General features: G+C 41.5%; 6 protein-coding genes across 6 annotated transcripts; 1 reads left to right on the forward strand and 5 right to left on the reverse strand.

Annotated features, from left to right (window-relative positions):
- Positions 1–1,075: 1,075 nt before the first annotated feature.
- On the reverse strand, positions 1,076–1,547 carry BDB00DRAFT_163549 (uncharacterized protein). Its single transcript, XM_053116295.1, has one exon. It carries the CDS (start codon positions 1,425–1,427, stop codon positions 1,149–1,151), a length of 279 nt encoding a protein of 92 aa, XP_052982383.1. The 5' UTR covers positions 1,428–1,547; the 3' UTR covers positions 1,076–1,148.
- On the reverse strand, positions 1,548–3,352 carry BDB00DRAFT_163551 (D-galacturonic acid reductase). The gene is made up of 5 exons (XM_053116296.1): positions 3,212–3,352; positions 2,939–3,134; positions 2,487–2,838; positions 2,228–2,363; positions 1,548–2,153 (listed from the first exon to the last, which is right to left on the reverse strand). Exons 1-5 carry the CDS (start codon positions 3,311–3,313, stop codon positions 1,668–1,670), a joined length of 1,272 nt encoding a protein of 423 aa, XP_052982384.1. The 5' UTR covers positions 3,314–3,352; the 3' UTR covers positions 1,548–1,667.
- Positions 3,353–3,713: 361 nt separating this feature from the next.
- Positions 3,714–7,728, reverse strand: BDB00DRAFT_810584 (WD40-repeat-containing domain protein). The gene is made up of 16 exons (XM_053122552.1): positions 7,530–7,728; positions 7,258–7,435; positions 7,004–7,157; positions 6,820–6,923; positions 6,595–6,724; positions 6,350–6,489; positions 6,065–6,219; positions 5,958–5,995; positions 5,570–5,853; positions 5,347–5,493; positions 5,192–5,272; positions 5,034–5,116; positions 4,404–4,933; positions 4,171–4,309; positions 3,969–4,080; positions 3,714–3,864 (listed from the first exon to the last, which is right to left on the reverse strand). Exons 1-16 carry the CDS (start codon positions 7,578–7,580, stop codon positions 3,833–3,835), a joined length of 2,358 nt encoding a protein of 785 aa, XP_052982385.1. The 5' UTR covers positions 7,581–7,728; the 3' UTR covers positions 3,714–3,832.
- Positions 7,729–8,005: 277 nt separating this feature from the next.
- BDB00DRAFT_810586 (uncharacterized protein) lies at positions 8,006–8,706 on the forward strand. Its single transcript, XM_053122553.1, has 3 exons — positions 8,006–8,176; positions 8,268–8,332; positions 8,456–8,706. Exons 1-3 carry the CDS (start codon positions 8,145–8,147, stop codon positions 8,557–8,559), a joined length of 201 nt encoding a protein of 66 aa, XP_052982386.1. The 5' UTR covers positions 8,006–8,144; the 3' UTR covers positions 8,560–8,706.
- A 42-nt stretch (positions 8,707–8,748) lies between these two features.
- On the reverse strand, positions 8,749–11,873 carry BDB00DRAFT_945208 (sulfate transporter family-domain-containing protein; the record flags this gene model as incomplete). The annotated part of the gene is made up of 9 exons (XM_053129504.1): positions 11,669–11,873; positions 11,440–11,546; positions 11,280–11,350; positions 11,021–11,185; positions 10,794–10,865; positions 10,189–10,687; positions 9,678–10,090; positions 9,071–9,611; positions 8,749–9,016 (listed from the first exon to the last, which is right to left on the reverse strand). Exons 1-9 carry the CDS (start codon positions 11,819–11,821, stop codon positions 8,749–8,751), a joined length of 2,289 nt encoding a protein of 762 aa, XP_052982387.1. The 5' UTR covers positions 11,822–11,873.
- Positions 11,874–13,929: 2,056 nt separating this feature from the next.
- On the reverse strand, positions 13,930–15,621 carry BDB00DRAFT_758864 (DExH-box splicing factor binding site-domain-containing protein; the record flags this gene model as incomplete). Its single annotated transcript, XM_053119092.1, has 4 exons — positions 13,930–14,392; positions 14,492–14,702; positions 14,816–15,159; positions 15,464–15,621. The coding sequence occupies 4 exons, from the start codon at positions 15,619–15,621 to the stop codon at positions 13,930–13,932; spliced, it is 1,176 nt and encodes a 391-aa protein (XP_052982388.1).
- Positions 15,622–16,384: the final 763 nt, after the last annotated feature.

Below are 16,384 nucleotides of genomic sequence, written 5' to 3' on the forward strand. Positions count from 1 at the left end.
CGGGTTGAAAACGAGCTTTTTTGAGAGACAAGATGCAGTGCTTTTTTACAAAATCAAACAAGGTACTTTTGGATACTTTTAATTCTGTGAATACTTGTCGTAAGTGCTTCATCAGGTCGTCCAAGACGACTGAAGGGTTCGCATCAATACACTCAAGAATAACGTTTTTGTGCTCCTCATTGAGAATGCGTGGACGACCAGTCTTTCTCCTTTTCTCAAAGATATTATCAGGATCCCTCTCGTACTGTTCAGCCCATTTTTGCGCTGTACGAACGTGAATCCCAAGCTGTTTTGCAGCAGCAGCCGCGCTCAGACATTTCTCAAACAACAGCTTAAAGAACCTCACTTTATCCTGATCAGAATAGCGTGTATAATTTCGCTTCATAGATGTTTCCCCCATAACAAGATCACTGCCAGGCTTTACCTCCTTTTCCACTTGCATTGCCTCTACCGTTTTCTCGTTCTCCAGAGGTAGTTGAGCTAAGTATTGTGTATGAGAACTCAATGTTTCAAGACGAAACTGCTCCTCATCAACAATATAATACATCGGTTCAGCCCTGCCATACTCGTCGACGACAGAACCTTTCCCATTTTCATACAAGAATTGAATGTTCATTATGATGCGGTTTTGGTGTAATTGTGGAAGAGAAATAAAAGGAAGAGGAGCACTTGGTGTGCAATTTTGTATCCAATGATGCCAAGGCTAAATATTCTTGGCAGCAGGACATCCTATTTGTCAGCGAATACGAATTTACATTTCGTACAACATGAATTTTGTTCTTGCCATCTGATGAAATCATTTTCCACCAGGGCGAATTTATTTGTTGTGCACCATGAATTCTGTTCTCGTCATTGGCTGTATTTACTTTCCGACAAGAGCGAATTTACTTTCTGGAAAGAGTGTATGTATCACTAAGCACTACGTGCCAATCGTTTAATTATGCTGTTATTTCATACGAACGACCACCCGACTGCCTTCGTAAACATCACGAAGAATAATCGAAACAGGGGACGGCTTCTTATATTCTTCACCTTCTCCCCATTCTCCCCACCATCAGAGACGGAAGTAATTACGCGATAAATGAAAAGAAAGCTTGTGATTTGCTTTATTATATGTACATAGGATAGAGATACAGAAAAATCAAAGCCTAATAATGATGTTGTTTGTTGTGCTTATGTGCCTCCTTGGACTGATCCTTTTGGGCAAGGCGTTGTTGATCTTCCTCTTCCAGTTCTTGGTCGATACGAGCGCCTCGGGATTCGTCATATGACTTTTTGATAGGCTCGTCACGCTTCTTCATGAGGTCCTCGACGTTGTCGTACATTTTCTTGTGTCCTTCATTAGGATTTTCATAGTCTCGTCCGGCTTCCATAGCGGCCTCAGTGTGCGCTACAGTGGATCCATTACCATGTCTGCGACTGCTCATATTGATGAATCTTTGTTGTGAGAATATGTGGGATCAATAGAAGAAAAAGACAGAAAAAGTGAAGAACACAAAAATTTGCAAATTGTTGGGCCTCCCTTTTATACACATTGAACCCTTGCTTGGTCTTTCGATCAAAAACTGCTTAATTTAGATAATATGAGACATAGTGACGTATACATGGGTTCATCGTATAACAAACAACGCTATACTATGTACTAAAATAGAAAAAGAAAATTTAATTCAGACAAGGGTATATCGACCATCTGCAGCAGCAGCAATTTCAACAGCTCGGTTTTGATCGAGACTGATTCGACCAGCTTCCAAAATAGCCGTCACCAAAACTGTGTTGCGGATAGTGGGCATGCTGCGTTGATCCAAATCAGTAGGCGTCAAACGTTTGGCATTGACGGCTTGACATGCGTCGACAAATTTTTCAATGGATACATAGCCATATGCCGTCTGGCCACCAAAGTGTCCTTCTTCATCGGGGGCATAATTCATAAAGAACGGATTGATGTGACCATGACCGCTAACGTCGTTGGTAACGGTATAACCTCGATGCGCTTGATCGACATTGAGTTCGCCACCAGCACCTAAGTAATGGAATCGTTGTTGAGAGTGGACCTCGCTCTTGTTGGGTGCAATCCATGAGGAAGTGTATACACCGACGCCTTCATGACCAGGAGTGGCTGTAGAACGCCAGTTCACCAAGAGTGAGATCGTATCCTAGCATCATTACGATGAATGAATATAATAAGCTACTATACCTATCGTTTCCCAGCGAAACAGACGTTACTTACCTCGGTGTTTTCTGTAAGGTTGAAAGGTGCGCTGGTCGCTACACCTTTCGATCCAGATGCTACCACGCGATAAGGCACTGCCTTTCCCTCTAATGCCCAGCAGTGGAAATCGATGTGGTGCGAGTTTAGGTAGTAACTAACAGAAAAAGACGTCACCATTGTGTCAAACTCTATTTCATTCGCGTTCTCTCTCCCTTTTCCCTTTCCTTTTGCAGTAACAAACTACTTATTCCTCCAACCGAAAGTTCCCTTGCGTTACCTGATATCAGACTCCTTGCCTGCCCAGGCGCGGAACGTATCCAGCTGTCGCTTTGGTTGGCTCATGTAGCTGTAGTAATAATTGAATTCGCCAAAAGTCAGCGCCTTGGCACGTGCGTCCCGATACACAGGGTCGAAGCGCTTGTGATGTTCAACCATGACCACGACAGCGTGCTTGTCAGCTTCTTCCACAAGTTCCTGGTGTTGACTTAAGATCTTGACAGCAGGTTTGGTCACTAGTACGTGAATGCCGCGTTGAATCGCATACAATGCAATTGCAAAATGAGTTGGATCGGGTGTGAATACAGTTATGGCGTCACCGGGTGACAGATACTGATCAATGGCCGCCTTGTCTAAACGTATATATCATAATGTATTAATTAGTGAGTGTGTTTTGGTCGTGCCAGCAATATACAGAAGGGAAAACGTGATATGAATAAGAACGTAACTTACAAGCATCCGGGTCCACCTGATCATCGGCAGGACTCGTGTGATCCAAGGCTGTATCCATGTTGTATACTTCGCCAATATTCTTGTTCAAGTGTTCTCGAATAGCTCCCAATTTTTTACCGTTGGTGCCTACAATGCCAATCTTGCCAACTTTGCCGCGACGACGCAAATCAAACATAGTCAGGCCAATTACGCCCACCTATTATTAAAGTTTGCAATTCAATATTATGAGTTTATCTAAGCGACGAGATAATGTTATGTTTGTCTGTTTATTACCTTCTTATCAGAGGTTGATGCAGAACCATTAACGAAGCCAGTAGTATATTCGCCAGTCCCAACCATCAGGACATTCAGCTTATTATTTGTCGATTCTGCCATGATTATTTCGTAGGTTTGTGTGTATTGTGAACAAAGTCTGTGTGTCTCGCGGTGTTTTTAGGCACAGGATTTTACGGGCTTTATATAACATCTCGATTCCCGCCAGCCGGGGAAATTGTTAAAATAAGGCGAATTTATTCGGAGGAAAGGGTCTATGCAAGGACGTCCTACTTACTCAAAAATTCTCCACCTTCAACCACCCTCACTGCATGCGTGATTTCATGTACTTTCCTGACATGCGTCTCGTTCACAGAGTGCATTATTATAGTGTCATATACACTTTTTGTTTTTTCACTTGGTACCTATTTTACATAACCCCGGGCCTTTTACACTAGTCGTAAACATTAAAAAGTGCCCGTTTTTTACGGGTATAAGATATCCCCCGTCAAGGTATTTTGATGTTCAAGCCAACAGTTTATGTACTATTTGCTTTTGTAATTGTTATTAAGTTTTTGATGTCATAACAACAGCATACAATCAATATGAGTTTATGCTTGCTTCTATCCATTCCTGCTATTTCTACTCCAATTTAACCAAGGGTACCATCTCATCTAGAAATAATAATTATAAGCCTTGCAATATCAGTATACCTATGCACCCTTCTCCTGCCAAATTCTTCAAGTTCTAGGTATATAGATTGAGTGATATATAGTACCTGTGACGCTTTCAATTCGCTGTTTCCCAGCAGCCTGCGTCTTAATACGCAGTAACTCCACCTTCGCACCCATGATGCTTGCTACTTCACGGCAAGGCTCAGAATGGACCATCTTAATCAATTACACACATGCCGCATTTAGTCACAATTTTCCCTTTGATCATACGCATACGTAGATACTTAAGGAAAATTAAAGCCTTACCAAAGTTCCAAGAGCAACTAATACACGGTATAGGTTTTCTTCATCTTGTTCAACCTTCAATAACTCCACCAACGAGCCCGCAAGCCCAACTTGACAATCTTCATCCGACTCACTATGCATAGTCAAGAAGACGGCAAAACTATATCGTACGAAAATTTCCATAAGCGTTACTATAAGTGTATAGTTATACGCCATTTTTGTGAAATAAAATGAAATAAGGTAGCTTAACTTACTTTACTGCTAATGTGCTAATTGCTAAGCGAGCAGTCTTTGCATTATAGGCACCAAAGACATCAGGCTGTAATACTTCTGCAACAGTGTTGTGTTTCGCCCACACCAATTCTCTTCCAGCAGGTTTGATAAACAAGTTTGACAATCCCCGGTAAGCAAGCATTGCGTTGGTCACAGCGACCTTTTCACTCGATGGCTTGTCGAGTCCACCCACTTGGCGTAAGAAGCCGATAACGTCGTTATCAGGAACCACAGCGCTGATCGACTCGGGTGTGTACAGAACAAAAAGTCGTAACAGATCCAAGGCTGGGAACCGCTTTTCTGGTGGCCATGTGTAACATAGCTTGACCAAAATCTCAATACCGTTCACATTCACATTTCCACTGGATGGATTGCTCAGGTATGCTAGTGACATGGACAAGGTATTCATGTCATCACCTGATAGCTTCAAAGAGCCCATTTCACTGTCGTTTGATTGTAGTTTGGACATGACGGCGTCCAAGTTTGCTTGCTTAAGGGAAAGATAGGTAGTCTAAAAAGAAGAAAATATATATATTACAATGCGAATATTAACCAAATACACTGCGTGTAGCTATCCATAGCGGTTGCATCTTTGTTAGTATATGTCTTACCAGCGGTAGGATTTTTTGTTTTGGTACAGGTGATTTGGTCTCAGTAATCATTTGTGTAGACTGGCCTCGGTAAGAGGAGCTACCTGATTACACCCGGTATCCATAAATTAGCTTGGCTTCGTATGGTATAAGAAGGTGTACATGCGTATCTAGTTTACCTGTGAATGGATCCATAAACTGATTTGGTGGAGGGTTTCCAAACGTGGATGCGCCTGACCCGGGGGTATACCTGCTACCTCCTATACGTACAAAAACGCATGAATATTATACTGCTGTCTTTCAATCAATCATTTTGCGCTACAGAATTACTTGCCAGTATATGGGTCTTGATATCCTTCATTTCCTTGGCCAAGCTCAACACCTTGAGCATTCTTTGTGATAAAATCAGCAATTTGATCCAAAAAGCCTTGCGACAATTCATGGCGCCAGATAAAGTTCTGTGCAGCTTGATATGGGTTCTCTATATAAAGTTTATCAGCTTATCAAGTATTTCTCACCTCGGGATCCCATCGCTGTCGATTCAGCTTCTACTATACCTGTCACATTGTATGGCAACTTGAGCATTGCTTGTGGACCGGCACCGATATCGATGTCAAAGACATAGTCATACTCTTTTCCTTCATACAACTGCTTATTTCCGGATCCAACTCCACCAACAACTTCTCCAATCTTTTGCCAGCTTTGCGTTTGGCTACTCCATTGATGTGCCTCAACGGATCCTCCGGTATTCACCATAATCACTTGACCTTCTTTCTTGCCTGGCTTATTGAGCGCTTCAGGACCTTCCAATTTATCTTTGTTGATATCACCAACTTGATTACTATTGGCATTTTATATCAACGAAAGAAAAGTTAGCGAGTCATCCTCTGTGTTTTATCATTGTATTAACCGCGGGAGCTCATAATAGCTAGAAAGTAAACTTACGATGGAATAGCTTGAGCAGCAATGAGGTCCTCAAGTTGCTATTATACCATATAAATATAAGTGAGTACTTCATTCTATATACCAGGTTTTACAATATTCATATGTACCTTTTGAGTTTCGGCATCAGCCATGCGCTCGGGCGCACGAGAAAACACTCGTACAACACCATCGCTACCACCAACAATGATATCATCATTAGGCAATGCGCCTACTGCCCAAACTGATATGCATGGTTGTTGAATAGTTTGAATACATTCGCCATCTAGTTATTTTTTTCAAAGAATTTTGACCAAAAACATATGTCGCTGTCAGTAATCTCCCATAATTTTGTATCTCTATACACATTTTTCTCATTAACATATTGTATCAGCACTATGGTCATGATTCTTCACCTTTCCAAATGCGGACTGTACGGTCTTCACCGGATGAAACATATTCACCGGTACTAAGTACTGAAACAGAATAAACAAAGGATGTATGACCATTGAGTTCCTGAACACAATCTCCATCTAATGTCCAAACGCGCAATGTACTAAATAAAAGATATTATAAGCAAGATTAGCATTTTCGATACCAATATCTAAAAAAAAGGATATATTACTTTCTTTACTTTGATTTGCCACTCCATTCAACCTACCTATCATTGGCGCACGAAAGGAACCCGACACCAGGAACCTTAGCAAGGCCACGAACTGCATCAGTATGTCCGTGATACGTTCTAATGTGCTTGCCATCTTTCCATAAACGAATCGTCTTATCGGCTGCGGCTATAATAAATAATGCATTCCCATATTCAGTATCTGTCGTTGCTTCCCTCCTGAGCTTCCCATATACTCTTTACCGTTCCACAGAAGTATATTACCTGTTAAAATAAGATCTTCTTCAAGTGCTAAAACGGCCCACACTGCAGCAGTATGACCTTTCAAAGTATAAGCTTGCTGAAAGTTCTTCCACACAATCACGGTTCTTTTATAAAAAGAGCGAAAATAATCCCATAAATTATATCATAAGTTCTCATATCTGCTCGTATAAGAAAGCTCACTTACGTATCCCACGAGCCAGACACGATGTTACCGCCAGGTGTAGTAGCGAGAGCGCTGACGTTCTCAGAGTGACCAATGAGAGTATAAAGTGCAGCATTAGGTACAGAAGGATCGTACACGTTGATGAGTTTGTCCGAGCCACCAGAAGCAAACATTCCTTTAATTTCAAAAAATCAGTCTCTCTGTTTCCGTAAATCTCTTATATCCCGTGTAACAACCTCAATCCCTCACTTTACACACAAGAAGCATAAACTTACCGTTCGGATGGTGTTCGGAAGGTGGGATGATAGCTAGGGAATTGACAAAGTGGTCATGACCACGATACGCTTGGGCAGGCTCAAACTGATTCGGACTGACACGTTGCCAGGTTCTTACGGTCTTGTCACGAGCTGCAGAGACGATCACGTCGTTGGAAAGTGCACCGACGGCTCGTACCTAAAAAGACATGATACTTGACTGTTGAGCGCTCATTTTGTTCGGTTTAGACAGCGGTTGTCACTACAAAAATATAGAGGTAGGAGTTACATACGTCTTGTTCATGTGCATGGAGTGTAGATTCTAGTTTGAAAGCAACTGTCATTGTGCTTTGTATAGAGGAGAGAGGACAAAGAGAACGCGTCAGTACAGTGTGGAATTAAGTAACAGAGTGAAGATCGCATTCTCCGCTTTGTTCCCATTGGAGGTTGCAGGTTTGCATTGAATAAAGAAACCCCACCACCATATTAAAGTAGCTGTCATATATAAGTATTGTATGCTACATTACCAGAGTTTCCATACTGCAGCTTGGTAAACAACGTTTTATTCTAACGGTCCTTTAAATCAGAAATAAGATGAGACCAGATATGGTTCGGTGCTGACAAACGATACGAACTGTGGACTTCTATACTGCGAACTAGGTTAAAAAGCAAGTTGTCCCAGTTTTAATACCAATAAAAATATAGGAGAAGAGATGTCGTACTAGTAATCATTTATTATAGTATAATGCCATCATACGGCTCAAAAAGGAAGAAGTGTCGACCAAGTCCAATTAATTAGTAACCCGGTTACAAAAAAATGTTGTCAAGGAAAGCCGGACCATGCTTTAATTATCAATTTTTTTTTTCGGAAGTTGTGCCAAAACATTTCCATATATAAATCAAGGAAAATGGGAATCAAACTCTCACCCGCTGGAAGAAGGCAAGCAATTGCAATGATCCGATCATTGAGCAAGGACCATTAGTTTAAAAACTAGTGGAACTCATTATCCTAAAATTGACTATTGCATTAGACTGGCCGTCGTTATTGTTTCAGCACCATTTGCAGTTGCCACTTCGTGGATTCTCTATAAACGATGCAAGTATTTCTGTTACTAGCATGCTCAATCGAAGCCACCATTGAACAGGAAAATATTTGCGAATTATTAAAGCTAACAGTTTGATGCATTGGATATATTATTTTTTTTTTCGCCTTCTGCAGTGGTACTTGGTGAAGAAAGGCGCATGGCCGACGGGCGACTCTTCCGACCGTCAGGTGTCCGAGAACGCGACGAACGTGAAAAAATTGGAAACGACAAGCTATAAATAATACCATCCTCTATTGTCTATACGATTAATATGCATCATATTGTATAGTCATTCAGTTACTGATAGAGAACACAAAAGTGCAAATGGAAAAGATATTGCTATTACAGGTACAAAGTACTATATATATTAAAAATAACGAAGGGTATCTATGAAATATAATACATCATCAGCATTGCGAGAAAGAATTTAATGCTGCGGCTCCGGCCCTTCATCATCCTGTTGTTGCTGCTGCTCTCGGCGACCGCGGGCTTCTTTCGATAACATTGCCGACATTACAGCCTCATCAGAAGACCAATGGAAAAATGGGTATCTGTCTTTGGGAAGTGGGATAGACTTTCTGCTTGCACTTTTGATCGCCTTTTCCTTGACAACGTCTTCGACCATAACAACTTCGCCCACACCTTTTTCCCTTTCGTCCTTGTCGACGTCAGGCTCGCTTGTGCTGCTATCGCTGCTAGAAGAAGATAAAGCTGCTGGCGGTGGTCGCTCAATATCCGCTGGCGGTTGCCGTTCTTCTTGTTCACCTGATGAAGCTAAGCGTTGATCTCTTGACTGCGGTACTACCGGTAACACTTCTTTCTGTTCATCGAGATATTGCATTGTTGGCTGGGTGCCGAATCCAGCTACAATCAAGGTTCGACGAATCGAAGGATTCAGGACAGTGACAAAGTGGAACTCGATGTGGTGGCCGCTGTATCGATTTAATGTGTTTTGTGCATCCACAAGCGCTTGTAAACCACTGGAATCCAATCGGTTCACGCTGGAAAAGTCGATAATAAGGGCATGCAGCCGTGGCGATACTTGGTTTGCTGTTGCTACATCGTCATCTTCTGCAGCATCGTCGTTCCATGCTCGTTGCTGTTTGGTGAGCTTGGGTCCAGAACGCTGTGTTCGCCTCTTACAGTAAGAAATAATTTTTTCAGAAATGTAACTTGAGTTGGGATATGTAAACGACTCATCGACGCGGCACATGAGTATACCGGCAGGAAGCGGCTCAACGCGGTCGCCTAGCGATGGATGGTTTTCGGCTACATAGAGATATTGATGTGCTTGATGATGATAATAGTGTTCCTCATGCTGATATTCGACAGCCAACGTTTTCTTTTCAAGTTCACTAGGCAAATGGCGTGTTGTGGTCGTGGCTGCCAGTGGTATTCGACCCAGTGGCCAGAAGCGAGGCCGTGCAATTCGGAACAGGAGTATGACAATAGCCAGTGCGACGGATGCATAGATACCATATTCAACAGATGAAAAGAATGTCACCACCACAGCGACGGTGAAAATAAAGAGTTCCCATAGGCTTACAGAAGCCAAGCGTTTTATATATGCTGGACCTGATACCAAGTTTGCGACGGCATGGATAACAACTGCTGCTAGGATAGAACTGGGAATGTAATAAAAAGCAGGTGTCAGCGCATAAAGTGCGAGCAAGACTACGGCGGCCGAGAATACACCAGACAATGGCGTTTTTACACCTGAACGAGATAAGATTGCGGTGCGCGAGAACGAGCCTGTGGAGGGATACGCTCTGCAATAAATTGCGGATGTATTGGTCGTATCAATTTAATGCACATATAAAAGACGAAATATTCACTTTATCATATACTTGAACAATATTAAACTTACCCAAAGAACGCAGCAATAATATTGGTAAATCCAATGGCAGAAATCTCTTGACTTGGGCTAATAGTATAGTCATTGAGCCGACCAAAGGATTTGGCAATAGCTACATGCTCGAGAATGAGTACAATTACGCCAGAAGGCAGTGATGGGGCAACTATACTCAAAAGCTCGTTGTTGACATGAGGTACGCCCATTGCCGTGAACCCAGCAGGTACTTCTTTGAGGATGTCAATGGGGCTCTGGTTCTTGCCAATATTAATCAAAAACGAAATCAGAGTTCCGACAATAACCAGGATACCGTTGCGCATAATGCTAAACATGAAAAGGTGCGTCGAGTAGCGTGGATATTTCCTTGACAAGTAGCTGCAGCCATAGCTTACGCCATAGAGCCAGATGAGACCTCCTACACCAAAAGCTACGTCCAGTTTGATTTCGGGAATGTTTTTGAAAAAGTTGCCTAGTGTCAGGTAAGCAGGATCTTGGGTATGGATACTCTCAATGCCTGTAAATGAAGAGGTAAGGAGTTATTGTATCATGAGTATTTAGATATACAGTATACAGAACTGCAAGCAGTTTAAATAAACAATGTAATGATAGTTGGTGTTTACCTGTCAACGATTTCAGTTGACTGAATGTGATTGTGATGGCAGAACCAGTCATGAAACCGGCAATGACTGGCGCTGAGGTGTGGTAGTGCATATATAATACGAGCATTAAAAAGTGATTTAGAATACATATATGTCGTAATACTACAAGGACACCGATAACGGCGTCCAATGGTCCCCCTTCTATCTGTAAAATATTTACATAAATTTTTAAGACATGTTTTACTTACCAGGAATAAAGTCGACCAGAATTCCTAGCCGCACGAGACCAATAAACAGAATTACTGCTCCAGCAAGAACCGAAAACGTCACTGCTATTTCCGGTCCTGTGACAGTCGAACCTTCGGCTGTGGTTCCACGAATGATGGTCTGACCAAGTAGCAACGACATGACGGCTAATAAGAAAAATAACCTTAAGTTTCCCCATTTATAAAACCAATGCGAGAATTCTTGCTGTGATATATCATATGTCGCAGTAATACAACACACCTGTGGGACCAATACTAATGTCCTTGGATGTGGCAAAGAAACAATAAGCAGCAAGCCCGACAAAAGCAGTACTAAATAGAAAAAAACATATGATCGTTGTCTATGTAAGTTTATTTTTGTCGTTTTTGCATACATAGATTATTTTAGAGCTTCAACTTACTAGAGTCCGTATTCAGCAGGTAACTCGGCGATTTTGGCATATCCCATACTCTGTGGTACGACCACAATGCCCACAGTAATTCCTGCGATAAGATCACGTAGCAGCCACTAAGTTTGGTAATCAAGAAGAAAAATTAGCTATGTATGTACCGCGGACGGATAATTTCTCACCGAGAGTGTGTACATGAAACAAGAACCGCTTTGTTATTGCTGCTACTAGCTCAACTTACCATCATATTGTATTTATGTATCCAATGTACGATAGGAAAGAAACTCCCGACATAGCGCATCGATTTCCGTGGCAGTCGCTGTGCAAAATCTTGTGCTTTACTTTTGTACGAAACTTCTTCATAGTCCACAATGATACTTTCAGAAACTGCCATTTCAGGATTGAATTGAAAGAGTTAAAAGAAATGGGAAGGGTAGTTAAAAAATACGAATAAGGAAAAATGAACGGCTATTTATACATTATGTATTTTAAGTTTGGATTGTTTTTTTTTCTTCTTTCAAAGTTCTGCAGTGCGAAGATGGTAATAGTCGTAGTATGGTTAATAATATTATGATCATGAGAAGAAACAGCGGGCTCGCTGTACAACTAATTTTGCTTGAAGTACAAAAAAGTTACACGTGCCGCGTTCCACAAATTGCGCCATAGTCGCAAGCTTACTCAATCGCTACTACGACCAGAAACGGTATGATCACAATCTAGATGATGCTGCCACTGTTGCTGCTAGGTGATAATGAGACGAAGTGAGAACAAACTTTAGAAAACGGGTACACTAAGTTTAAGCTTTTTTCCTCTTTTTGAGATGCGCGTTGTTCTTGTTATTCTCAATCGATTATGACGTAAGGAGTATCTATACTATATGTGATTCTGTTTTCTTTCAATTACATACGCGCTTAAAAAAAGGAAAATAAGTTACTGAAGTGGGGGTGGCGATGAATTGCCGATACCGGTAAATATCTCTCATCTATAATCTTCTTTATTTGATGCACAGCCTCGGATGGAACATATCTTACCCAAGAAATTGCGTTTCTAACATACATTAGTGTGCCTTCGCCTACAAACGTTACTCTTAAAACTTAGTAGACTTTATACAAGGTGCATACAGTACCTAGCAAATTAATGAAGGCACATATTAACATGCTGATCAACAATAAAACCAGTTACATATAAAGAACCAAATGGAAAATAGGTTCACGTACCTGACTTGCGTTTTATGTCGCTTTGTAGTAATAGAATCGATGCACGGACAGCAACATATCTACTAACAGGCCAAGTAGCCCGTTATATCTAAGGCAAGGATTTACCCTTATACATGGTGGGGCAACCGGTTGATGTGTTTCTTCTTAATCAAGCTCTTTGTCGATTTTACATACATTAGTCGATCGTTTATTTCACCCTAGTACAATCACACATGCAGAAACGTGCTGTTGAGCAATCAGTTGTGTAAAAACGCCCCCCCCCCACAAAAAAAAAACATTTTAAACAACAGCAGCAACTAAAGTACATAGCACTTTGCTTTTTTTTTTGCGTCATTTTCTAAAACTGGTCAGTTTAAAGGTCTGCGATACAAACAAATTTAAAGTTAGCGCGCGCTGCCCGGCTGGAGGGAAGATACTGTGCCTTAAATGGAATAAAAAATATTGTTACTCAGGCATGTCTCGTGGAAGAGCGTACATCCAAAAACAGGAAAACAGGAACAAATGGGATATCCGGTAACGTGTACATAAGGCTTGCCTTGTAATTTGCCCGTCGCTGTAAATCAACATCAAAACCTTGTTTTTCGCTTTCTCTCATCTCTCGTACGGACTCACTCGTAAGGAAATTGATGTGAGTAATGTGCCATCGTATTTCTTACTACGCGTTCATTTTCCAAGGGCTTCCTTTAATTGATCGGAAGCAGAATTATCCATCATTGTTTACACCTGATTTTGATGGCCTCTTGTATTGGTCGTATATGAAACACTCTATAATTTTTGCTGCTGTATATCGTACTAACTGTCTCTCTCCGCCGTTTACGATGGAAGAACACAGCTGAGTTCTGATATGTATATGCAGTAGGTGGTGAACATAACGTATGAAACGCTTGCTGACAGTATGGAAACAATCACGAGAATTGTCATATATTTTGGTAAAGTCCGGCCACTCCAATTACTGTTGCACAACTGTAAAGGTACGGTGATCCAGCATCGTCGCTTTTTTCGTCTATTTGATCACGCAAACACACTAGAATTGCCGATAAGTCATGTCGTATTATTGTATGACATGTTCCTGGGAATAAGTCAGTACACCAATAGTGTGTTTGCTTCACTTGGTTGTCATCGTCATCGTCAGGAATGTGTGATACGTACTCTGAATACAATGCAATACAAGAAATGCATAGAAGAATCGAATAAAGTAAAACGCACGTTATGATTCTTGTTTTTATTTTGTCGAATTCTCGATGAAAAAAAAGGGGGACAATGAGTTGGTGCGGGGTATCAGGTTTTACTTTCTGCTCCTTCGCGACGAATCGTTTCTACGAGAAGAGTCACTTCTATCTCGACGTCCTTCGGAGCTTCTGCTTCTATGTCGACGTCGCTCTCGACTCCTGCTTCGATCCCGGCTTCTATCTCGACTGCTACTAGAGTAATATCGATCCTTTCTATCCCGTCGTTCGCGACTTCTGCTTCGTCGTCGTCGGGTACTACTGCTACTGCTGCTGCTTCGGTGCTCTTTTCTACTGCCTGTGCTGCTAGCACTGCTTGCATAATCACTCGATTCTCGGTCATCGTCGCTACCCGCACGCTCTTCGATTTTCCGCTTTGCCACTTTTTTGAACAGGCTTGTTTCCTTGTACTCGTACGCGCTTCGTCTGCTAGGTTTCTTTTTTCCTTCACCCACTTCTTCAGCCTTTGCGCCTAGGCCCAACAACGCTTGTCGTTTGATAGGTGTAAATGGTTTAGGTGTTCTGATCAATAATAAATGGAACGGTAATTAATAAAAATCTCCCGTTTAGAAATATGCCCTTTTCGCTGATTAGCATTAAGATCAAATTATTAACACTTACGGAGCGTTTCTCCTGTTTCGGCCAATTCCTTCGCCTTCTTTCCATCCTAATCCACGTAGCAAAGCAGCACCAAACTGATCTACAGGCATACGCTCGTAATCATCCATGGTCGCGTCATCAGGTCTAGACTTTACATCTTCTCGGAACACTTCTGTTTCATCAACCATAGGGATCACTGCAGTGTTTTTAGGGTGCTCTTCATCACTATCATCTGCAGCACGTCTCGCATCTATATCATGATGATAAAACGATAAACAATCCGCGTCAGATCACTGGTACACTGTTTCGCTAAAACCTTCTCTTTCTTTCTTTCTTTCTTCAAACTTTTACCTTCAATGACTTCTTCTAATGCTTGTTCTTCCAAAGATTTCGGCGCTGCTGTTGCTGCTGCTTCCTCTTCTCTTGCGTTGACAGTAAGGTTTTCTGTCTCCATGCGAATCTCTGCCGTCGACTCTCGGCTGTCTTCTGCTGTTTCGCTCTTGCTCTTTTTCATAACCTGTAAACCGTACGACTGCGTGCTTTGGCCGAGAACTTCGGGTTCTTGTTCAATTTCAGAAGTCGAATGCTGTCCGCCTGGGACATAGAGCTGTTTCTTCTTCTTTGCACGCCAATCGACATTGGGCAATGGTGCGATCGCCAATGGTTTTTCTTCGACTTTCGGTGTCAATCTTTTTGTTTTTCGAACACGGAGAGAGATAAAACGCAAATCAATATTTTGAGTTTTCGTACAGATCGATATGGTAGGTGAGATCAGCGTAGAAAAAGAGGGGGGGGAATCTCCCGTTAACGCAGTAAGAGTGATACAAAGCTTCAACGATCGCAATCATAGAAAGTCAGTATCGATGCTTAATCTTCTTTTGTTGTATGGGAAACATAGATCGATGTGTGCTACAGAATTGAAAAAGAAAGAGACCCCCTCTTTTATATGCTCAATTTCACCAATAGATTAAAATAACGTAAAATGAAACTTACTCTTGTACTTTATTATCGTCGAATCCTGTCACCACTGAAACTTGATCTTCCTCTTCCTGATCGTCATCGTCACCGAATCCAAAACGTTTACCACCTGAAAACTTTTGTCGAGAACCACCTTTCTTTTGAAAAGGTAGCTTTGTTGATGGACTGGACATTGTTTGTTCAAAAATGTTCGAAAAAAAGAAGAGATAGAAGAAAAGAAAGATTAATTTCTGTCGCAGCAGCACCAACAGCTAGTTAGTATATTACTCTAAATCCCGATGATGTTGGGCTTTGCGTGCAGGGTCTTAGTCTGCGTCTTAAGAATCTATTGCTACGAAAACTAGAGATGAACATACAATAGCATTGTTGATACAACAGTGCTTAATAGATTATCGTAGGTGCTATTATAAACCAAACTTCAAGCACTATGCAATACGACCCTGCTATGAACAGAATGACGATGTACTATGATGAATCAGAAGACAGTTTTATCTCGATGTTATCATTCGTTAAGTATACATCATATGTAAATGACAGCTGTTTTCTGGATTTTCAACATAAAGTTGCTGATGATGTACTATTCCTTAATAAATATCCTCTCGTTTTCCCCTTGCATCCAGAGTATCTTAATGGGACAAATAATAGTCAGCCAAAAGGTTTGCTGGCAAAGTCAAGGGATACTGTGGCTCTCACAATTCGTTAGCCTCAGGGCCCGAACAAGGGCAGATGACAGACTTTAAGAGGGTGTATCTCCCTGATAACTTGACTGAAGAGACTATCACAATTGATGATCTATCGCTTATACTTTGTTGTCCGTGTATTGATCAGAGTCAGCGATTTATGCTAATGGAAAAATTTTATATATATTTTCGTTTTTTATCGAAGGATTATCAAGTGGCAGTCCACGCTAGTAAGCCAAGAACTTGGCTGTGGCTA

The sequence above is a fragment of the Zychaea mexicana genome (assembly GCF_025766255.1).
Source record: "Zychaea mexicana strain RSA 1403 chromosome Unknown BDB00scaffold_16, whole genome shotgun sequence".
NCBI classification, from domain to species: domain Eukaryota; kingdom Fungi; phylum Mucoromycota; class Mucoromycetes; order Mucorales; family Lichtheimiaceae; genus Zychaea; species Zychaea mexicana.